The sequence below is a fragment of the Melanostigma gelatinosum genome, assembly GCF_949748355.1.
Source record: "Melanostigma gelatinosum genome assembly, chromosome: 4".
NCBI classification, from domain to species: domain Eukaryota; kingdom Metazoa; phylum Chordata; class Actinopteri; order Perciformes; family Zoarcidae; genus Melanostigma; species Melanostigma gelatinosum.
Window position 1 is genome coordinate 28,644,284 of NC_136637.1, and position 23,469 is coordinate 28,667,752.

Below are 23,469 nucleotides of genomic sequence, written 5' to 3' on the forward strand. Positions count from 1 at the left end.
TCACTCTCATGAACAATTAATCAGACATACTGCACATTTATATATTATATTCTGCACTGATATCCCAAATCCATTGTCCATTGTTGTTGTTCTTTATGTTCATATATATTCTTCGATATGTATTTACATGGTAGTTCAATGTGTATGCTTAGTTTCTCTGTTCTACTTTGTTGTCTTTGCTTGGTGTCCTCGTTTTTATATTTTTCTTGATTATTTGTTATATTCCATGTATGTACGTTGTTGAGAGCAATGTGTAAACCGGAATCAAATTCCATGTAGTTAGTTATGCCAATAAAGCAACGCTGTCAGCTGACAGGTTAGCGTTATGTCATTCAAAAAAACCGCCTCCCTCTCCCGAAGAGACTGATGCTAAGATGCACCGCGGGCGGGGCTAAAGGGGCAACTATCGAAGAGCAAAATAACGGCTGTTTCTATTTTATATTTTACATTTTACATTTTATATTTTATATTTTATATTTTATATTTTATATTTTATATTTTATATTTTATATTTTATATTACTATAAGTACTGATCCACACTCCATACCAGTTGATGGCGGTAATGCACTAATTCATTGTTTACCAACCGCCAATAAACCTATAAAAAAGAAGCAGAAGAAGAAGGAGAAGAGCAAAAAATAACGGCTGTCTACGGGTTGTGTCCAATCGGTTTATCGGTCAAGCTTTTTTTTGACTCCGAGGAGGGCATCGTCTTTTTCATTATTTAATTTTTTTTTATGCATCTCACTTCCGTGTTTTGCTGCCTCCTCACGAAAGCCTTCATCTTTTTTTCTTCTCTTCATAAAACATACAAATAATCAAGTAAGTATCTAAATGACACTCTGCCTTTCCAAATGAATTGTTATCCTCGGTTATAAACGACCAGTGTTGGTGTTTTAAGCTATAAATTAGCTGTTAGCATTGTGAACTAGTTTAACTTAGCTTAGTACGACATATCACCACTCACGTGAGACGTCACATACAAACGTCAGTTAAGCTAAGCTAACTTCGACTGATACCAGAGAAGAAACATGCTAAGATAAACTTTACAGCTGGTTTACAATGGATTCCTGGGTTAACTGTGCTTTAATCTCGTCAGTCCGACTTGTATTGTTAAGAAATGAGGATGGTTCACAACTGGCCTGTTGCTCGTTACCAACTGTTACCGTTAGGCTAGCTAAGTGCCATGACAACCAGAATCCTCCTCTTCGTCCTCCAACAAGTTTATGTATACAATGTACACCAAGCTAATGTATATGATGAAGTAATGTTACTGTGTTTATATTAATATAACAATATCATTCAAAAGAGTGAATGTAACACAACATAATAAAGTTATGATACAGCATGGGATAAGATACATAGTATGTGTATTATTAGTGTAGTAATATAGTAGTAGAGTGTAACATAGTATATAGTGTTAGATTTAACATTATATATAGTATAGTGCAGCAATGGGCTGTAATTGAATATCAGACAAGTGTTGTAAAATACTGTTCACTGTGTACATAGTCACAGGATGCAGGATGGTATTTACAGAACAGTTGCTGTTGTTTGATTAGCTAATAATTATAGGATAATTAGTTCCATTATTGACAGATGCTGACTGACGTGTATGTACACATATATATTATTGTTTTAGGTGTCTCTTCTAAGATGGCTATGGTAAAGAGTGGTTGGCTCCATCGACAAAGTGAGTAGCCTGACACAGTTCACCAGTTTATGAATATTAAACGTATTATAATACAGTTTAAAGATGCTGTGACATTTGGTGTGATGTGCTTTATGAATAATAATTGAGTTTGAGTGTATATGATATTTCCATTTAAAGGCACCATACTGCGCCGGTGGAAGAAGAACTGGTTTGACTTGTGGGCCGACGGACGCCTCGTGTTCTATAACGATCAACAGCGGAGCGACATGGAGGACGACATCCACATGAGGGTCGACTGCATCAACATACGCAACGCTGCTGCCTGCCAAGGTGACGTCATCGGATACATGATGATGTCATTAGCTGCACGATGATGTCATGAGCACAACTTTAGTTCATATTTAATATTTAAATGTCTCCTCTCTGTGTTCTCAGACCTGAACCCAGCAGAGGGGAAGATGCGTGAGGCTTTGTTCCAGATCGTGTGCAGAGACGGACGAGTCATCAGTCTGTGTGCAGAGAGTGCAGACGACGCTCTGTAAGACATTTATCACTTCGATGGGTTATTTTGGCCACTTTGGTGAAGTTGAATGTTTTAAGTTAAAACAAGAGGTTACTTTACATTTATGTACACGTGACATCTATTGCACTTCTGTCTATTTTTGGGGGAGTTCTTCCTGTCCCGATGTGAGCGTGCCGGGACAGAGGACGTTAGAAAGTTGAGTTGAGTTGAATCCTTAGTTTCTGTGTTGCAGGGCGTGGACCATGGCGCTTCAGGATGCCAGAATGAATGCGGTGAGTTTCTGCTACATGTTTGATTTGTTACCAAAATATGAACAGGAAGTTGTTGTAAAAACCAACCTGTTTCTCTTTATCTGTCTTATTAATGAACAAGCTGCGACTGGAAATGATTTGTATGATCTAAACAGGCTTAGAACATGAAACAACTCTCTTATTGTCTGTCATATAAACATCTATGTTGATAAACATACGGCCTTTATGGGGGTTTCTCAGAATTCTCTACTGCTTCTAAATGTCCAAAAAGCTCAGTTTTGTTGGTGTTCATTGTTCATGTGTTTCTTTTTGTTTGTTGTTGTTTTAGGTGGTTGCTACACCTCAGATCAGCTTTGCACAGGAAGTGAGGCCGTCTGCTCCTCCCCCCTACTCAGATTATGCTCCCCCACCTCAGGTAAAAGGCATAAACATGAATATATGCAACGTAATCTGAAAGAACTGTTCCTATGATATCTTATTAAGTTACCGGTACTCCTCATTTACGCATTTCCCTATGAAAGTCCAGCAACACGTGTCAATATCCGCTCGTTACATGCATCCAGTCTTTTCAAAAGAAACTTCCATTTTCACAGGAAACAACTCTGTTAGGTTTAGTTTTTTGCGGTCTTTGATACTTCCTGGTTAACGATTACCTGGATTACATACAAATTGCTTTCATGGGACATCTAGGAATTACAGGGCGTTCATTTTTACATAGATAAAGCTACGAACGCAGGAGAACGGCCTGGCGTATGACGAGAATTTGTTATAAGTTTAGTTTAGCACAAAAACAGCAATGTGCCCGTGCTTTTCAGGCCTCAACAGTCTTTTCTTTTCCTCAAACTAATCGGACTCAGCTCTAAAAATGTGTGAAATGACTTGTTACCAAAGAACAGCAGACAGGCATATAAAAGTACAATATGATTACACTGTAGTGTATTCACAATTTGACACACTTAGATTTGGTTTGTCGTGATCCTTTTTAAGGGAAAACCAAGCTAACAGAAAACAAACAATACATAGTTAGAGCTTAGTACCATCTTCTGGTGTAGCCGTGGAAATGTGTGAAAGCTCAACCCTGAATCGATTGTCTCTCTAGTAACACGGAGGACTTGCTAGATCCCACAGAGGATCAACAGTCTGTGTCCTTCTTCAACAGGTCTATGCTCCGGGTCCGTATGGAGAGTATGTCGCACCTCCACCGCACGCCACACAGATCGTGTACTCTCCTGACGGGCAGCCCTACGCTGTGGCTTACCCTTATCAGTACCAAGGTAAAGTAACTGTCAGCGTACGTGCAGAAGTAAACCAAGCTTCAATCCCCCCCAAACGATTGCAAAGTGAAATGAGAGGTGGTGTCTCCGCTCTAGGTGGCTACGCCGCTCCTGGCGTGAACCACGCCGTTATCCGGGAACGCCAGTGGGACGACGGAGGAGACGTGGCGTTGGGCATGCTGGCCGGAGCGGCAACCGGCCTGGCGATCGGCTCCCTCTTCGCTGTCTTCTAGTGTCTTGATTAATGTATTAATCTAGTAAGCACACCCCCCCCTCCCCCCTCCCCCCTCCCCCCTTATGTTTGCAGCATTCGGCTTCTTCTCTGTGCCATCACATGAGTCGGAGTAAAATGCGTCTTTTTGGGCTACTTCCATCTATGAAGGCTGATTGTGATGGGCAGTGATCTGCTCCATGTGTTCTATAAACACACATACAGTAAATACTGTTAGCCCTTTCTCTAATGTTCCCTGCTCTCTCTGTGATGTCTCAATATGAATGTTATTTAACCAAAAAACTATTACTCCATCTTTAAAAGGTACAGTGTGAAGCATCTAGTGATCTATTGGCAGAGATGGAATATTATGAAGTATGTTTTTGTTGCTGTACAAGCACTTTAAAGTAAGAATCGCTGTGTTTTCGTGAGCTTAGAATGAGTTTATATTTACGCGCCGTGTTTCTACGGTAGCCCAAGAGGGACAAACCAAACACTGGCTCTAGATGAGGACATTCACGCTTGTAAACGTTCCCGCTAGATTCCGGTAAAAACCTACTCACTAGACCTTTAATAGAGAGGCACCGGTTGAAATGTTCTCGGCTGATTCCGATCTTTTTGAAAAGTCTGACCTGCTCATTCTGATCTTCTTTCTTTCTAAGAATCATGATTCACTGTCAAAAAAACGGATATATGATATAGACATATCTATCTATAGATATAGATATATATTGATAGGCCGGTCTCGGGTCGTGGCCGATCAGCTGACGACCGGTGGCCGAACGCTCGGTGTCTCTACTCTTTAAACTTTAAGAGTTATTTAAATAACAGGAAAGACACTTCTCCATTCACGTACTGTACATTTCAGGTCATCACTGTTTGTTTTCTTTATGTTTGCAAAATGACTAATAGTCATCAATTGGTGTATTTATTTGTCTTTAGTTTAGTGTTCACCTCTGTGTCCTTCACTTTGTTTTACTCGTCTGTTTTGGGTGTGAATACATGAAGTGGTTCTTTGGCTCCTCGGGTTATTTGTGGTGGAGGTGGGCTGACACACACACACACACACACGCACCATTTGAAATGTGTTTGCTTTGATATCTTGGTTTTATTTTGGTAGGTTCGGGGCAGTCTGCACAAACACCAATCAGGTCGTTCCGTCTCTTGTTTAGTTTCAGTTCAGTTTTCACTCCAAATGACTTGAATATCGTCAGATGTTTTCCATCATTCATGTGAAGTGTGACCGTTTATTCACTTTGAAAAAGCAACTTCTGCTCAGTAGGAAACATGTTTGCTCTGCACATCTTTATATTAATGACACGAGATGTTTAAGATTTCATTTAACTGAAGCAAACTATCAGCTTGTGCAAGCGGCGTAACGATGATGTAATCTTTTGTATATTTCTCCTATTAAATTATGATCTACCCTGCATTTAGAATATATATATATACGATAGTTAACTAACAAATGTATTTTCAACAATTAAATATATGTTCACAAAGTTACTAAAGAGTCCTGTTGTTTGTGTTTATTTAACCCTGAGACGTTCGTTCACATGTCGTGTAGGATACAGCAACAGTGCAAATCTCCACCGTAACAAGTTTTATTCATGTGACCTCAAACCCCCAAAATAAACCGAGCATTCACACGTGTGTCTGAGATCAGGCAACATACTGAGAGGATGTATAAGAAGTTCACGTCACAGTAACCGACTACTACGCTCTGAAAGTTGAAACGAGAAAAGCAGATGATTTACGTATAGACAGCATTTACAACTGCTTTAAAAAGGCATTGTTGCACAATATTTCATATAATTTAGTAACTCAATAGAAGCCCAGAAGGCCCATTTGAAGCTGGTGATGATAACTTTGTGTATAGAGAAACAAGAATAAGCAGTAAAAGGTTATTTAAATGTTCGTCCGTTTTCTTACATTTGACAGTAATAAATTCCCATTTATAAAAACCAACCCTGAAACTGATTCTATTCAGTGCAAAACAAAGACTATACTAAGATGCATGTAGTGTTGCATTCCCCCACTACAGCATGACCACCTGTTCATATTCTAGAACAGTGATGGCGTCTTTAAAACAGAGAAAGATCACTTTGGTTTGAGACATGCCAAATAAAACCAACACGCTGAAGAACAAACGTGAAGATGTAAACACGAGCAACAGCGGATCAATTAATTAGTGATAAATAGTGCTGATGGTGCAGATGATTAATTGATTAGTTGAAGAAAAAGTCATCAATTAAGATTTTGATCATCAATTAATCATTTTGGTCAATTGTCCTTCATAGAAACAGGTGCTTATCTTGAACTACAACCTTAAAGGGACAGGTCGGGTGTTTTTGAAGATGGGTCGAATGAGGAACGCATCCATAGTCAGTGTGTTACCAAAACAGACAAGAGTATCAGCAAAGCAAAGCAATGTACTGCTGTGGAGGTATGTTAGACTCCTAAAAGAATCAAAATCAGTTTCAGTGAAGCGATATTTAGAATGTTTTCACCTCTTTACCTTGATGTTAAGCAGCTCTTTCTGACGGGAACTTGAGCCGTTATCTTTGCTCTCTACAAAGACACCAGACTCCGTTCACTAAAACACTGATTCTACCTCTCAGGAGACAGGCGTCGCTGGTCGACTGCTGCCTCCGTCAGTCGGTGTTACTGTGTGACTTTGGTGTTTTAAAAGGTTTAGTTCTGATTCAGCAAGGTCACACAACAACAAACTAACTAGCAGACGGAGGCAGCGGTAGACCAGAGACTCCTGTGCTCTGTGAGGCAACAATGATTACTTTAGTCAATGGAGTCTGGTGGCTTTGCAGAGAGCAAAGAGAACAGCTTTACTTCTCCGCCAGAAAGGTCTGTCTGACAGCAAGGCCAAGAGGTGAAAAAAACCTAAATATAGCGTCCGCTTAAACCGATATAGATTCTTTCAGGAGTGTAAAATACGTCCACAGCAGTACATTAGTTTGCTCCCGTTCTGGTTCTCCTGTCTGTTTCTATAAACACATCTGCTGTAGTAGAACACCTCATACAGACACACTTCTAAACATCCAAACTGTCCCTTTAATATTGTCTCTGTTGCTTTGACCGCTCATCGGCTTCAGAAACTGAAGAACTTTAGGCTCCAGTAACTGGTGATGGATGTTTTCAAGATGATTAATCGAATGATCGCAAACGTAATTGACAGTGAAAATAGTTGTTGGTTGCAGTCTTATTAAAAAGTAGAGCGCGAGTATCATTAGCCTTCTTGACCAAAGTCCTCTGTAAACTTCGTCAGCTTGTCCAGGTCCTGATCGTTCACCGTCGGCTTGGTGCTTGCGAGCGACCTCAGCATGTCGGGCTGCACGTGAAAAACATCACAATGAGTGACGATCGATGGCGTCCACGTATAAACAAACATACTTTCCTCTCCTGGCCGAACACTGAGAGTCTTTTCTTACCATGGACACGACCGGCTCCAGAAGTTTCTCCCCGGGAACGTCCATCCACGTCATCGCGATGGCGTTGGGATCACCCGGCGAACACGGAGTCAGGAGGTCGTCCACCACGACGTCGGGGCTGTTCCACGATGACCCGCGGACCTTAACCCAGCGTGTGTGTGTGTGTGTGTGGACAGACAGAAGTAAGGACAAACAGAAACATGAGACGCTAAGGTTCATACCGGTGTAGTGGCAACGTTTAGGTTGAGAACGAGGAACTACTTCACTCCTTCTTGAATGAATAGTCTCGCCATTCGTGACCTCTCTCGTTAAGAAACTTATTTTATTGTGCTAGAAAAATATGAAGTACGTCACAATACATAGAATGTCAAATGCAGTATGCCGAAAAATACCAGGATGTTCTCACTGGTTTGTGGACGGCGGTTTTAAAGCCTTGAGTTCAGCATTTTGGCCGTCGCCATCTTGTTTTTTTGGCAACCAGTGAACAGGAAGTGACCATATTAGGACTGAGGAGGAGTGACGTAGAGACCTGTCAATCACTGTGTAGCCCCGCCCTAAAGCATCCCCTGCTTTATGGTCTGTGTGACTCTAAATGGACCATAATGTACTAAATGAACATCATGCTGTATTGAAGAAGACTTGAAACTAGAGATTGAGACATAAACTCATGTTTACAATGTTTACTGAGGTAATAAATCAAGAGAGAAGTAGAGTCATTTTCTCATAGACTTCTATACGGCCAGAGGAGTCATGTTCCACAAAGACCTTCTAGGATAACGAGCATCGTTGAACTGTTTGAGTGTTTTTACCTTTTTGAAGTGAGTGGAGGACTGAACCAGCCTGACCGGCTGCATCAGGGCGTCTCTAACGATGACACTGATGTCCGCCCCGGAGTAGCCCTCCGTCTTTTGGCCCAGGGTGACGAAGTCCGCCTCCGCCAGGCTGTTGGGGGTGGAGCCCAGATGCAGTTTGAACATGAAGGAGCGGGCGTGCGCCTCGGGCAGCGGGATGTAGATTCGCTTTTCAAACCTGAGAGAAACAAAAGATTCAATCAGAAGCATTCAACCTCTTATGTCCTGATAGAAGTTTCCCAGTTTTACCAGAATACTTTGAGTATTATGCAGCGGACAGAAACATGACTAGAACTAGACCAAACTGGCCCAGAGAGGAGAGCTGAGATGGAAGCTAAGCTAACCCAGCTAGGACCTCAGGGTACTCCACTACCCAGCATGCTCCTGGCTGTCTGATGCCCGATCACAGGAAAATAAGACGTTTCGTTGTGCATCTCTGTGTTGCATTATGACAACAAATGATCCTTGAAATCCTTGAATTCATTAAATAGTTGTTGAGATATTTCAGGCTTGATCAAGCGAAGGACATGACTTGCATAACAAAAGAGGTAAATCACTTTTAGATGCAGGTCAGGATTGTTTGTGATTTAGAATAACAATCAAATTGTGATTATATGTAAAAAGTATTCTCGTACGTACGGCAGTATCTTTACACAAGTGAAACTAACCTCCTCCTGATTGCAGAGTCCAGCGTCCACGGTATGTTTGTGGCTCCGAGGACCAGGACTCCCTCGTTGTCATTTCCAACGCCTGAGAGGAGAAGGACATTTCGTCGTAAACAAAGAACTTTCCATTCAGATTATTGTCGGCTTCGTCTCTCCTCGCTCACCTTGCATCTGGACGAGGAACTCCGTCTTGATTCTGCGCGCCGCTTCGCTCTCGTTCTCGCTCCTGGAGCCGCAGAGGGAGTCGATCTCGTCGATGAAGATGATCGAGGGCTTGTGCTCTCGGGCTAAAGTGAACAGGCTCTTCACCAGCCTGGAGAGAGAGAGAGGAACAGCCAGATGTTTAGTGTCAGTTTATCTCATTCAAAAGATGTATTGTCATGTAAAGAACCCCGGGGCCTCACTTCTCACTCTCGCCCAGCCACTTGGACACGAGGTCGGAGGAGGAGATGGAGAAGAAGGTGGAGTTGTTGGCCTCCGTGGCCACCGCCTTGGCCAGGTAGGATTTCCCTGTTCCCGGAGGACCAAACAGCAGGATCCCCCGCCAAGGAGTCCGCTTCCCTGCACAAATAGATGTTTTATTAAACACTGCTCATTTTCAGGAGGTGTTAGAGCTGCCGTGTTGTTTTCAGTACCTTTGAACAGATGAGGGAATTTGATGGGCAGGATCACGGCTTCTTTCAAGGCTTCTTTGGCGCCCTCGAGTCCAGCTACATCGTCCCACTTAATGTTTGGCTTTTCCATGATAATAGCACCTGTGAGAGGGACGGGTTGATGAAGCACATCTCTTTGTCATGCAATGATGTTGATGTTTTACGCATCTTATTTAACTGCTGCATCTAGAGAGCTGATACTTTGGTACCAAGTTGATGCCAAAATGTAACGCTGCTTGTTCCCTCTGTATTCTCACAGGCTACAAACCACGCCCAGAACTTCCGGGATCAATATTTTAACCCCAAACCACAACTTATTCTGAAACCTAACCAAGTGGTTTTTGGCGCCTAAAATGGCAAACGGACTTGGGCATCTTTCTAGTCTTCCGACCACTCAAAGCGCTGAACACTACATGTCAACATTCACACACACATTCGTACACGTACAATTTGGGGTTCGGTATGTTTCCAGAAGGAGACTTCTACATGCGGACTGTAGGAGCCTGGGATTTAACCGCCGCTCTTCCAATTAGAGGACGACTCACAGCCTTCTCTCAATGTTTTGGTGTTTAAACCAAACTGCGACCCTTTCGAGGGCGGAGTCACGTAGTTTCGAGGGCGGAGTCACGTAGCACTGTTGAACCGCGGATAGACCTTCTGATAATCAGCAAAAGGAGAACTGGTTATCGCTAACAGCTAACGTTAACGAAGATTGCAATGAGTTACGTCGTGATGCGTTCAAGCTCTGTTCAGTAAAAATGACTGTTGGACGAAGGTAAATGATGACGATGATGCATTTAAATATAATCCTGTAAAACTGAGTTTGTGACGAGAGACCGGAGGCGCATCATCGAGTAATTTCCCCGGTTTTGGTATCGACGTCTAACTGTCTGAGTTATGCCGTCCCTATCTGCGTCTGCCTCTGTGTTCGTTTAAAGCAGCGACGGCGTCGTTCACCTGAGAGCTGATTTTCAAACTTCTTTTTCTCCGCGTCGTCCCCATCACCACTTTCATCCCTGAAATCACATGAGAACAGCAAACATCGGGATTTAACGAGTTTGGAAAGATCTTGGTCAAAACAAAGAATGCAACGTTACGAAAAGGTTAGAGAGCAGTGATTGTGTTCTTGGCAGCTAAACAATCAATTTTGCTTGTAATTATATCGTTATGTTGTAAAAAAAATCCCCCACATGAGCCTGAATTTAAAGACGAACTGAAGAAAGTCACCACAACAACACACACCGGGATAACGCTGACTCACCCTTTGTCATCAGACTCTTTGACGGGTTTGGCCGGCGGAGCCTTCTCCTTCTTCTTCAGGTATTCCTTCAGCTGCTCGGCTCGGTCCAGGTAGTCCACACACTTGGCTCTGATGCTCTGAATCGCCCGCTCACCCTGGGCCTCGTCTGCAACACAGGAAGGCAACTTACATCACGGGGTTGAATAGACGATGGCGATCGACAACATAGAAATTGTCCACAGATATTGTAATGAATCGAACGACGATCGGGCTACTCACACTTGACAACATGAAGGAAGTATTGAACTGCGTTCTGGTAACATCGGAGGGCCTCCTCGTAGTTCTTGGCTTTGTCTTCGGTTGCAGCTTTGCTGGCGAGATCGATAGCTTTCTGAGAACAGACAACAGACGTGTGTTTATGAAAGGATAATAATTACTCAACACATGCTTTTAATTTGGAGCTAATAATAGAAACTTTGTGAGGTTGCGAAAAATCTTTTTGGCATTTTTTTGCTTTATATTTGGTAATAATGCTGTTATAAAGTTGTTAATAAATTATTTATTAACTATTAATAAAGCCATTAGTTGCAACTTGTACGTAGTGAAAGGCCAGTGTCTAATAATTAATTAAAATAAAATGACCAACACAACATAATAAGAATATTACAAGTAAATATTATTAATTCATTTAAAATCCTACTTAAGGAAAGGTACAGAAGTATTTAAAGTATAAAAAGTGACATAATATAGAATATTAGATAGTCAATACTGAAGCATTAAAGTAGCATTTTACTGGTTTTAACTAACTTTATGAAGTTTAGTCCAGTGAGTTTGATTAATGAGAGATGAATGAAGACAGAAAAAGTTTAGCTGAACACATTTCTATTAACCTTTTGGGCTTTAATTTAATCTTTATTGTGTCGTTTGATTTGAGCTCTTTGGGCCTCAAACTGTCTTTAAAATAAACCATGTTTGAAGTTTAAAGATGTTAAGACATCTGTAACGATGAAGCTTAATGTTTACCACCTGTGAAGGGATGGAAAGGGATGTTTTTCCCAACCTGGCAACCCAAATGTTATAGTTCTCTTGTAGCTGATCCATAAAGCATTTAACGATTAATGAAATTAAACTAATCATTATTTATTACTTCTAAACTCTGGTACCGAGTTAGTTCATCTTTATCTTTAAATATACGTATTTTAACACACTGAATGAACCGTTTACGGTGATAAAAAAGCTCTCTTTTAAGTCCGTCTTATGTAACCAGGTATCTTAGCTAGCTTAGCTTAACAAAAGTTTGTGACTCACCTGTAAGTTACCTCCGGCCATTTAGCTTCTGATACGTCGGTCAAACTTTACCCCGTCGCTTCAGATTAAACTAGACCCGTCTGTTGTTGTTGTTGTTGCCTGCTACTTATGTTTCATTATAAAAACAAACTTCATACGCAACACAAACTAAAGGCTCGCCTCTCTTCTTCCGCATCAAAAAAAAAAAAGTCGACTGTCACTTCCGCGTTGGTCACGTGACAATGTTAGTGTCGTCTTCCACGGCTGCTGTGAGCTCAGAAAAGTCTCTGAAAACAAATATAATCATTAAGGTTTACCACGTAGACGTGTATATTTAGAGTTGAGTATTTTTAAAATGATAAAATTCAAGCACAATACAAGTGATTTACAGCAGTGGGGCAGGTGTACATCTGAAAATACTGACCTCTAGTGACTATAAATCATAACCATATCATGTTTTAGCCAAAATATATCTGTTTTATTATTTAAATACTGACGTCTAGTGAATATAAGTCATAACTAAATTATGTTTTAGCCAACATATATCTATTTCATTATTAAAATACTGATCAGGACGTCTGTGACTTTTCAAAATAAAATCCCTAATCCTCACACAAATGAAAATGCACACTGCCACTAATGGATTGAATAACAAATGTACACTTTATTACATCTATTAAACAGGGCAAAATAAAAGGTGTGCAAAATATATCTTGAAATCTTACAACGCCTGGTAAAAGAAAGATAAATGCATATGATATACTGTAGAACAACAGAGTAAAGGAGATGACGCAGATGGCAGACAAATGCATTGTGGTTGCACATTGTGTTGCTCCAGATTTAGTCCAGATTTATTCAACATATGATGGCTTCATTTCAGTCGTAATCAAAAGCAAGCACCGTATATAGTACACGTAGATTTGATTGTTGTTATATTTAGCCCCCCCCCCCCCCCCTTCATCATCGTCAGTCAGTGAGGAAGAAGCAGGCATGAAGGACGGACTCTGGTTGGTCATCAACTGTCTTCATTTAACATTTTTGGATGCAACACCTTGAGGATGCGATCGCTCTTCGTCAGATCTGCAGGGAGTTCATTATTCTGCGGAAAAAAAACACACGAGAAATATTTTTATAAGATCAAAGATATCTGCTCATCTTTCTAATCTCAGTGCCTCACCTTGTTGGGTATCGTCGGGTCTGCGTTGGCCCTAAGCAGCAGCAGGACAGTGTGAAGATTTCCACCCATAACAGCAGCATGAAGCGCAGTGGAGCCGTTCTGGAGACAACAAATAAAGATGATTCTAATGCTGATGGAGAGGTGTTATGTTCTCCACTGATTAACAAATATAAACCTGCTATTTATCAGAGTTGCAGGGTTAATATTAAAGGAATAGCTTGATATTTTGGGAAATATAGGCTCAGGGGCAGATTATGACACAATGGGCCCCAAGAGGCCCCACTAAGTCTCCTACAAAGGAGCAACACACACCGACTTTATGGATGTTCAGCCTCTTTATGTGCTTGTTTCGTGTCAGATTTTTAGTCGTTATGCAGTTCTCTGTTGTTTTGTGTCTCTTTGTGGTGTTTTTCTGTCTCTTTGTAGTCGTTTTATGTTTCTTTGTGGTCGAGTTGAGTCTCTTCCTGGTTGGTATGCGTCTCTTTGAGGGACATTTTGTAGGTGAAGGCCAGGGGCCCCAAAAACACCAGCACCTCACTAATCAACATGGTATACCTCATGTCTTTAAATCTGCACAGAAGAAAAACAAACACAAGTGTAAAAACGATAAGTTGAGAGCCAGCCAGCCAGCCAGAGCCAGGCTAGCTGTTTCCCCCTGTTTCCAGTCTTTATGCTAAGCTAAGCTAACTGGCTGCCGGCTGGAACTTAATTTTGAATGGAAAGACGTGAGATCAATCGTCTGATCTAACTCTGAACAACCAAACCGAAGTGTGAAAGCGGCACATTGAGGTTTTACCTTACAGACATGAGAGGAGTATCGAGTACGTCTCTTTATCAAAACGTCAGCAGCATCGTCTACCTTGAGAATTCCAACTGAAGGAGAAAACTTGAGAAGCTCCTCGATGACGCTGTTGTGTCCCTTATAAGCAGCTTTGAATAACGCTGTTGATCCATCCTTGATAGACAACAGAGAAAGCCTAGAATTATCAAACAAAACAAGCTCCACTCAAGGTCCTCTTACTCACTTGCTCTGAGGTTTTCAACTATGTCACATGGTCCTCATCAGCAGATAACATGGTCTAACACCAATCATCAATCCCTACACTTTTATGTGCTTTGTTGATGCTAAAAGAACGACATACTTGTCTGTCAGCGTCCCGATCTGCACCACGTAAGAGTAGCACCCTCACCACCTCATTGTGACCCATCTGAGCTGCCATCCACAGGGCGGCGGTGCCGTCCTGGAGAACACATGGATGCAGAGACAAAGGACAAAAGAGGGAGGAGGTGAAACGAAAGAGGAATATTAAGAGTGGATGCAGGCATGAGAGGGGCTGAGAAAGAGGAGCTGTGAGCCCTTTAAATCTCTAAAACATGCTGAAGAGGCGAGGGCATTACCTCCCTCGATTGGTTAACCTTCGCACCAGATGACAACAGCTGACGAATCACAGTCACATGACCCTCCTGAGCGGAGAGAAACAGAGGGGTGGCACCGTCCTGTAACACAAAAGACTCATCTGACACACTTTTCCACTTCTATTGCTAAAAACGGTCAGAAAGGTTTCCTGTTTAAAAAGTGTATTCATAACATATTGCTCCTATTTCATAAATATATGTGTGTGAAGTCAGGTTGTTTTCACCTGCCTAAGGACAGACACTAATCCTGCCAAATGTCAGTCGTGTCTGACTCAGCAAAAAACCTGAGAGGCTGGATTCCAGCTGCTGGGGACATTGTGTTGCAACTAACCATCATGTTCCTGACAGACGGAGGTTTAAAGGAGAGGCTGGAGATGTGGCTCACATTCAGCTGGTCGTGAACATTGGCTCCATTCTTCAACAGGGTCTCCACCACCTTCAAGTGTCCGTACTGAGAGGCGACGGTGAGAGCTGTGCCACCGTCCTGGCACAAAAACCACAAGAACAAAACAAGCTGGCAGTGAGAATAACAGCGAAAGGTCACCACTGTGTGTTGCATGCTGCGGAGAGAACATGTCTAAAGCAGCCTGACCAGCATATGTTGTGACGTTGTGACAACTACAAAGAGACACAAAACAATTATAAAGACACAGAGACACACAATGACTCGGGAAAGGGAAAAAACGACTGCATAGAGACACAACATGACCCCAAACGTATACAAAACAAATACAAAGAGACTCAAAAAGACCAGACACAAAAGAACAACAAAGAGAAACAGAAAGACCACAAACAGACACAAAACAACTTCAAAGAGACACAAAAGACCACAAACAGACACAAAACAACTACAAAGAGACACAAAAAGACCACAAACAGACACAACACAACTGCAAAGAGACACAAAAGACCACAAACAGACACAAAACAACTACAAAGAGACACAAAAGACCACAAACAGACACAACACAACTACAAAGAGACAAAAAAAGACCACAAACAGACACAAAACAACTACAAAGAGACACAAACAGACACAAAACAACTACAAAGATACACAAAAATACCACAAACAGACACAAAACAACCACAAACAGACACAAAACAACTGCAAAGAGACACAAAAGACCACAAACAGACACAAAACAACTACAAAGAGACACAAAAAGACCACAAACAGACACAACACAACTACAAAGAGACACAAAAAGACCACAAACAGACACAACACAACTACAAAGAGACACAAAAAGACCACAAACAGACACAAAACAACTACAAAGAGACAAAAAATTAGCAAAAAAACTACAAAGATGTGCCAAACTGCTACAAAAGGGGTACAAGAACCACACACAAAACATAATAGCCGATGAAGAAACACAAAATGACCACAAAGAGACCAAAACAACAACAGAAACAGGCTGAACAACGATACGATCTGAGAGTCTTGTTCATAAGAGGTGGTGCGGCCTTATTGTCTCATAATCCGCGCATGCTTATCTTGACACGAGAGCAGCATGAATCACGTCTGAGATGACAGCATCGCTGCAGTCTCCATCACGCCCAGTATTATAAAGACTGTGATTCACATTCATCATCCCTGCTGCATACCTTTGTCTGGAATTCAGTGGAGGCGCCGAATTCAAAGAGGAGCTTCACAACGTCATTGTGTCCCTGCTGGGAGGCGAAGAACAGGGCGGTGGAACCCGTCTGAAAAGATTGAAAGAGATACGGCTGTCTTCATTTTACTTTGACGTTGATTGTATTTTAATGGAACCATATTCAATTATTGCTCATTAGACTTCAGAAGCAGTCTGTAAGTTTACTTTAATCTTGCTGCCCATCTTCATAATTATTTTGCAGAAGCTTTACTTAATTGGGTAGTTTGCCGTTTTGTGGATTACACTGAGAGCAAATGACCACTCTCATTTCTGTACGCTGAAATATGTAGCTACATCCAGAATACGGTTAGCTTAGCATAGCACAAAGACAGGAAAAACAGTATGTATGAACTTCCTGGAGTCTCTGCTGATTACTTTGTAACGTCTCTACAGATTCAAGGCTTTCCGTTGGTAAAATGAGCTATTATTTTGCTGTCATACCTCTCTTTGGTAGTTGATGTCGGCTCCCTGCATGATTAGTTCTTTGGCACACTCATAATAGCCGCTGTAGGACGCCACCATCAGCGCTGTCGTTCCATACTGGAAAGAAACATGGCAGCAATAAATGAGCAGAAGAACAAATCTACTTCATGAGACAAAGTCAGGAGCTTGTTTTCAACTATAACTACTTTCTATGTGTTTTATTGCAGATGATTTGAACACAGAAAATATGACAGAATAGTACTTTAAATGAGACATATCATGGACATTTTCAGGTTCCTACTTGTATTTTGGGTTTATACTTTCATGCTTCAAACAAACACATTCTTTTTTTGTCTCTCTGAAACCTCCGGTTCTGAAAAGTGAAGCCGATGTGGAAGTGCTTTACAACCTGCATTCTCTCTAATGTCCACCAGGGGGCGACTCCTCTGGTTGTATAGAAGTCTATGAGAAAATGACTCTACTTCTCTCTTGATTTATTACCTCAGTAAACATTGTAAACATGAGTTTATGTCTCAATCTCTAGTTTCAAGTCTTCTTCAATACAGCATGATGTTCATTTAGTACATTATGGTCCATTTAGAGTCACACAGACCATAAAGCAGGGGATGCTTTAGGGCGGGGCTACACGGTGATTGACAGGTCTCTGCCATGGTCTGAGAGTTGTCCGTGTTGTCGTCTTAAAACTTTAATCCTTTCAAAGTGTGTTTTCACTTCATGAAAGTTATTTGTAACATTTTGGTTGCCTAAAAATGACTTATTCGTTATTTTTACATCTAAATGTGCTCAAGAATTCACATAAATAAGAAAACGGAGTAATTCAAACAAGGCACGACTTCAATGACCAGTGAAGTTTGATATCACCGCATCAATCATGACTCGTCATCAGGCAGAGTCGTGGTTTGCCACCGTCAGACACAAAATGGATTTTTGGAACGAAAAAGTGATGCGGGAGACAGGCCTGCAGCAGTTACATCTCCAAAGCATGTGGTGAGAAAACATGAGCCTGAACACATCACATTTGGATTCATAATGGCAGTGATGTGTGAGGGTCAGCAGAATATTTATTTTGGTTAGCTGACAGCCGACAGAGGCATCACACATGTTTACAGAACAGTTTTTCTTTCTCTTTTTCTGTCATATCATGTTTTTTTGTTTATTTTTATTTGGGAATTTAGTCCTCTGATTTTTATCCTGTTGTTACAGAAGTGGGACTTAAGTTACAAATGGTACAACCCGTGTTCTAATCAGCCTCCATGACACAAATCTGATCCCAAAAAACTGCTTGGGCTGTCATATTCCACAGTTTGTTGGTAGATAAATGCACAGCACAAGCAGTGAGACATTTCGTTTTTTACTTTGTGTCTCCTTTAAATCAGGTGACTAAACCGCCAAAATTCTGCAGATTGTATTCCAATGAAACACATTAAAACCCCTCCCCCTTTATTATGATGAAAATAAAACGAACCAAACATGAAATGAGTGGTTACACACATGCGACCACAGAGGTGAGGCTTGAAGCCCTCTGTCTGCCTACCACAGGCGGGTTATGGTTAAAGCGTGCAGCGGAGCAGCCGGGACATGCAGCGTCCGTACACTGTCTCTGCAGTCCGCGTCCACGCGGCCGCTGTTGAGCAGCAGCTGGAGAAGAGCCAAGTTCCCCTTCCTCGCGGCCCAAAACACGGCGTTAGCCAGGGGCGTTTCCTTCTGGAGGGTAAACACACACAACAAGCACTGACCTTAAACCACCATTATGGTATTAGGATTCAGACTGGCAGTAGCCTGTAAACAGTGTCCGCTGCAGGTTTAAAGCGTCAAACACATATTTCCATCTCTTTTTTTAGAATAATGAAAGTACACATGCAAACTATACAAGTTTATGTATGAAATTTAAGTCGGAGCACACAAGGCCATATGATGCCCTATTTATACCCACACGCGCATGCACACACAGACGCGCGCGCAGCCAGACTGAATGTAAACAGCGTATTTAATTCCAGCTCTCCCTACAGGTAAATAAACCCACATCGTTCATGAACCCTGAACGGACGCAGGTGTGATTCCTCACGAGGGCCCTCTAGCACGCGCGCTGCAGAGGATAATGGATGGGGAGGAGGACAAATAAAAGAGCTGGTTCACCTTGAAAGACATCCGCAGACCTCATTCGTGACTCATGTTTCTTGCTGCGAACTCATTCAGTGGCGACGAGGCGGAGGCTGCTGAGCGCCGCTCGCCGGGTTTTGCCGCACTGTGTTTGGGTGTTGGAGGCGCGGCCGCTCGCGGACATAATAACAGGCAGACAGTCAGCTGAGCATCTGCACGCGGTGCTGCACGCAGCAGACCGCTGGGTGGCGCTGCTACTCACCAGGGGACAGTTAATAAACAAGCATTCATGATATTTATCTGATTCAATTAATACACATTAAAAGCCCTGTAACTCATCTTGCTTTGAAATAGTTTACTTTTAAATTCAATTACTTTTTAAGTGGAGACGCTACAGTTGAAAAGGGGTAAAGATTTAAGAAATCAAAATATGCAAATTATGCATTATCTTATTAAATATGTGCTAATTTGCATACATTTCCAGAACATAAATGTTGGATGAAGCCAGCTTCAAAATTCATGTTTAATTTTTTCGACATATTAGAGTCAAAGGTTTTTCGAGAGGGAGTTTTAAATATCTTTGTATCAGAAAATACGGTAATTACAACAGCCATTTAAAAAAAATAAAAAATCTATTTTCTCCATGTTTTTATAAATAAAATGGAGTATAAATGAGTGTGTGAGTGATGTGTGAACAAACCCCTCTGTGTGAACCTTCCTATGGTTATTTTAGATGTTTTCTTTCCTCTAGTCTTAAAGAAGACATGTTATAGAAGAAAGATAAAGCATGGAAAACGACAGTGTCTTGCATAAACTACATTTATTTGGCACAAGGATTGACACTTTCGGCCAATATGACTAAATAAATGAATAAATCAAGTCTATTACTGCAATCAACAGCTACATTTGCAGTTTAGTTGTAAATGCTTTGTTACATTTGAAAGAGTTTATACTTGATGTTAAACATTAAACATAGAATCTCTTTCACCATTCAATCACTCAAATGAACACATTCTTGAAGATTAAAGTGTGTTTTATTCTGTTAGTATTTATAGACTTCTTGGTATCTATATCTGTAACAAATAATATAACAATCACGTCTGCACCAGATAATACTGTTACCTTAAAGTACATTTATCTGAGTATCCTTCTTTTTACACAAGTACTGTTTTGACTGAACTTTTATTGAAGTATTTTTACTGAAGTAAATGATCTGTGTACTTCCTCCACAGCTTGTTTTTTGGAAAGTTTGATGTCAGGTGTTGTGCTCATTTATAACCCGGTGATTGAAGGATTTACAATATTGCAGCTTTAGCTCTCTCTAAACGATAATAGAGGTATTACGGAGGAGGAGCAGCGAAAGCATCTTATTTTTGTTGACTAATGTCCTCCTCAGGTGCTGGCATAGGTGTTGATTAAGGGATCCATGAAAGTATAGTGGACGCATGTAGTTATTGCAAAGCTATAAAAGGAAGGTTGACGGTGAGTGTGTAGCTGTGTCGCTGCCCAGAGTCCCTCTCAGACCATGGGAACAAAACACATCCAGGTAAGCAGGGCTGTTCATTTCATCAAATACCTGAGCGTGTTCCTTTCATCAGAAAGACAACCTTGCATTTTAAAATTCAAAGGTCACGAGGCATGACTACAGATGCTGAGTATATATATTGGCTTTTATATTTGTTCAGTATAAACACTGTTGTTGTGGAGAGAATAGCATGCTAGATTAAACTAATTTAAGGATTGCAAAACAATACTTAGTCTCACCTCTGCTGACCAAAAATCAAAATTTCAGTGTACTACAAAAATTCTACAATTCTACATCAGTGTCCCGATGCTGTTGATTTTTTGCTGTAAATGCCAAAATAATTTAGTGATTATTACAATTTGTTGAGGTCCAACCAAAACCTGTGACTCCACTGTGATGCTCTTGTCCTTGTAGTCCAGCAGGCCAGCGCCCTGCTGAGAGCCGCCCTGCTCTCCGTCCTGCTGTTCGGCCCACAGCATGTGGCCTCGGAGTCAGACGAGGTGGCCCAGACTGAGTGGGAGATCTGGAAGAGCAGCCATGGCATAAACTACGAAGACATGGTGAGACTGACTCCACGTCTAAAGTACAAGCACCAACTGTAAGGGCTCTGATTCACTCTGAGTCTTCCTGTGATTTCATGCAGGACGACATGCAAAGGATGGCCATCTGGGAGGAGAACAAGCAGATGATCGAAGACAATAATCAAGGTTTTTTCATGGGGAGGATGCCGTTCACGATGGCCATGAATAAATACGGAGACCTGGTAAGGAGAAGTGTTTATACGAATTAAAGTGCATTACTTTTCCCAGGCTTAGCTACGAACAGTCTTGCCAGCTCAATAACATTAATTGTTGTGAAACGATCTTCTTCATGCTCTCTAGACGAGACAAGAGTACCAGGTTTTGCAAGGCGCCATGATAGACTCCCAATTCGTGAAGAGAGGGAAGATCGTCTCGGGCCGAAGGCTGCGTAACAACGCTAAGAAGTTGGATGCTTATGTCGTCGACTACAGGAGCATGGGTTATGTCACTGAGGTGAAAGACCAGGTAAGACATTTCTAAATTCATTTTCAGGATTTTTATACAGAATCATGAACACCTTCTAATCTACTGTTCATTTAAATGAACTTCTCAGGGTTTCTGTGGCTCGTGCTGGGCCTTCAGCACTACGGGAGCCATCGAGGGACAAATTTACAAGAAGACGGGTCAACTCGTGTCCTTGAGTGAACAAAACCTGGTGGACTGTTCCAGATCTTATGGTACCTATGGCTGCAACGGTGCCTGGATGGCCAACGCCTACGACTACGTGGTCAACAACGGGCTGCAGTCCACAAACGCCTACCCATACACCTCGGTGGTGAGCCTCAACCTGCTGGCTCCGCCTCCAAACGAGCGCTTAGAAACAGTTATGTACTCCGTGTCCGGCCTGTCGTAACGTTCAGCTCTATTCGCCCCTCAACAGGACACCCAGCCCTGTTTCTACGACAGCAGACTTGCAGTGGCCCACATCAAAGACTACAGGTTCATACCCAAAGGAGACGAGCAGGCCCTGGCTGATGCCGTGGCAACCATCGGTCCAATCACAGTAGCTATTGATGCGGATCACTCAAGCTTCCTGTTCTACAGCTCAGGTTGGTTGTAAAATACTCCCTCTATACTCGGGCTGGGGAAAGACATAGATATTTTATCAACAATATGATATGAGATCTATGATCTTTGGAAAGTGATGTCTTTTCTTTGTTTTGAAGGCTGCATCACAGTGAAGTGAACTTACCAGACTGTTCTAGCCGTTCTATAAGTTGCCTTTACTCACGTAGTCCTTATATCCAGATGACCGATGCTGTAATAGTGGATGTTAAAATTCAAATACTTATGTCTCATACTTGCTTCCACACCAGCACTAAACAGCAGGCAGACAGTTAGACGCTAGCCGGTGAGCATAGTGGAGCATTTAGAAGCTAATAAGCCAGATAATTAGCAGTTGGTGGAGACCAAAACAGAGCTAAAAAGTTTTCTTTACAGCTTGTTTACGCTGCCCCCAAGCGGCCAACCAATGAATTAAGTCAGGTTGAAATTTCCTTTGCAGGAATATACGATGAGCCAAACTGTAACCCGAACAATCTGAGTCACGCGGTGCTGCTGGTTGGCTACGGCTCTGAAGGAGGCCAAGACTACTGGATCATCAAAAACAGGTCAGAAAAAATAAACCCTCCACATACCAAACAACATCGTGGATGTTGTCCAACACTGAATCTTCTATTGTTCTTTGTTTTTTCTTCTTAGTTGGGGAAGCAGTTGGGGCGAAGGCGGCTTCATGCGACTGGTCCGAGACGGCAGAAACAGGTGTGGCATCGCGAGCTACGCTCTGTACCCGCTTCTGTGATTCTGATGAAGTGCTTCAGTCGTGTGTTCGTTTCTGGGAAAACTCAGAAAACAACATCAGTCGTTGTTATCTGCTGAACCTTTCTGCAGATGTTTCGTTCTCCTATGGACCTTTGGCAGTGAACACATTGCTTCTCTCAGGGACGGAGTACACACACCAACCAGAGATGCTATTAACCTTCCTAAAATGTTATCTCGTGCAATTTGAATAATTGCAAGACTGATGCTACTTTTCATGAACTGTTCCATTTTAAAATGTTGGTTTATTTTTCTTCCATGACGTGTGTTCTTTCAGACTCGTGGAAAGAAAACATCCAAAATACAAATTAAGTTTTTATTTCACTACTTTGTCTATTTGTGTCTGTTGATTTCTCCTAAATTCACCAAAAGTTACCGTTAGATAATGCCTCATTTACTTATTTAAACAGAAAACGTCTTAAAACCTGAAACACCAAAAAAGAATTGTCCTAATGTAAGTAACGGACTGGGTACGTTTGATGGTGATATCTATCGATGCACCTGTAGTGTCTTCAAAATGTCTGTAATTTAACAAAACATATCTTGACACCAAACTTCACTCTTTCATTCCTCTCTATGTGCTGAAGGTTAACACAGAGGGGTTTGTTCACATAGCATTCAGACTCATTTACACTACATTTTATTACATTATATTGACAGTATTTTGTGATTTATGGGGAAATAGAAAGAG

At 41.6% G+C, this 23,469-nt stretch overlaps 4 protein-coding genes across 5 annotated transcripts; 2 read left to right on the forward strand and 2 right to left on the reverse strand.

Annotated features, from left to right (window-relative positions):
• Window positions 1-641: 641 nt before the first annotated feature.
• Window positions 642-4,932, forward strand: plekhb2 (pleckstrin homology domain containing, family B (evectins) member 2). Its single transcript, XM_079267570.1, has 8 exons — window positions 642-823; window positions 1,644-1,694; window positions 1,833-1,985; window positions 2,091-2,193; window positions 2,411-2,450; window positions 2,758-2,844; window positions 3,589-3,703; window positions 3,800-4,932. The coding sequence occupies exons 2-8, from the start codon at window positions 1,658-1,660 to the stop codon at window positions 3,934-3,936; spliced, it is 672 nt and encodes a 223-aa protein (XP_079123696.1). The 5' UTR covers window positions 642-823; window positions 1,644-1,657; the 3' UTR covers window positions 3,937-4,932.
• A 572-nt stretch (window positions 4,933-5,504) lies between these two features.
• Window positions 5,505-12,244, reverse strand: LOC306776757 (vacuolar protein sorting-associated protein 4B-like). Its single transcript, XM_079267569.1, has 11 exons — window positions 12,078-12,244; window positions 11,049-11,160; window positions 10,791-10,935; window positions 10,487-10,545; window positions 9,512-9,631; window positions 9,281-9,437; window positions 9,041-9,189; window positions 8,880-8,961; window positions 8,170-8,389; window positions 7,361-7,501; window positions 5,505-7,260 (listed from the first exon to the last, which is right to left on the reverse strand). Exons 1-11 carry the CDS (start codon window positions 12,096-12,098, stop codon window positions 7,159-7,161), a joined length of 1,308 nt encoding a protein of 435 aa, XP_079123695.1. The 5' UTR covers window positions 12,099-12,244; the 3' UTR covers window positions 5,505-7,158.
• Window positions 12,245-13,021: 777 nt separating this feature from the next.
• On the reverse strand, window positions 13,022-19,016 carry ankrd29 (ankyrin repeat domain 29). 2 transcript variants are annotated; one of them, XM_079266898.1, is made up of 10 exons: window positions 18,891-19,016; window positions 18,348-18,458; window positions 16,752-16,850; window positions 16,261-16,359; window positions 15,035-15,133; window positions 14,632-14,730; window positions 14,376-14,474; window positions 14,093-14,188; window positions 13,234-13,332; window positions 13,022-13,155 (listed from the first exon to the last, which is right to left on the reverse strand). In XM_079266898.1, exons 1-10 carry the CDS (start codon window positions 18,900-18,902, stop codon window positions 13,072-13,074), a joined length of 897 nt encoding a protein of 298 aa, XP_079123024.1. In that variant the 5' UTR covers window positions 18,903-19,016; the 3' UTR covers window positions 13,022-13,071. The 2 variants fall into 2 exon arrangements, with proteins under 2 accessions (XP_079123024.1, XP_079123025.1); XM_079266899.1 differs by lacking the exons at window positions 18,348-18,458; window positions 18,891-19,016 and adding an exon at window positions 18,246-18,341.
• A 2,099-nt stretch (window positions 19,017-21,115) lies between these two features.
• cts12 (cathepsin 12) lies at window positions 21,116-22,761 on the forward strand (the record flags this gene model as incomplete). The annotated part of the gene is made up of 6 exons (XM_079267850.1): window positions 21,116-21,142; window positions 21,261-21,425; window positions 21,514-21,735; window positions 21,841-22,009; window positions 22,465-22,570; window positions 22,662-22,761. 6 exons carry the CDS (start codon window positions 21,116-21,118, stop codon window positions 22,759-22,761), a joined length of 789 nt encoding a protein of 262 aa, XP_079123976.1.
• Between the last annotated feature and the right edge of the window lie 708 nt (window positions 22,762-23,469).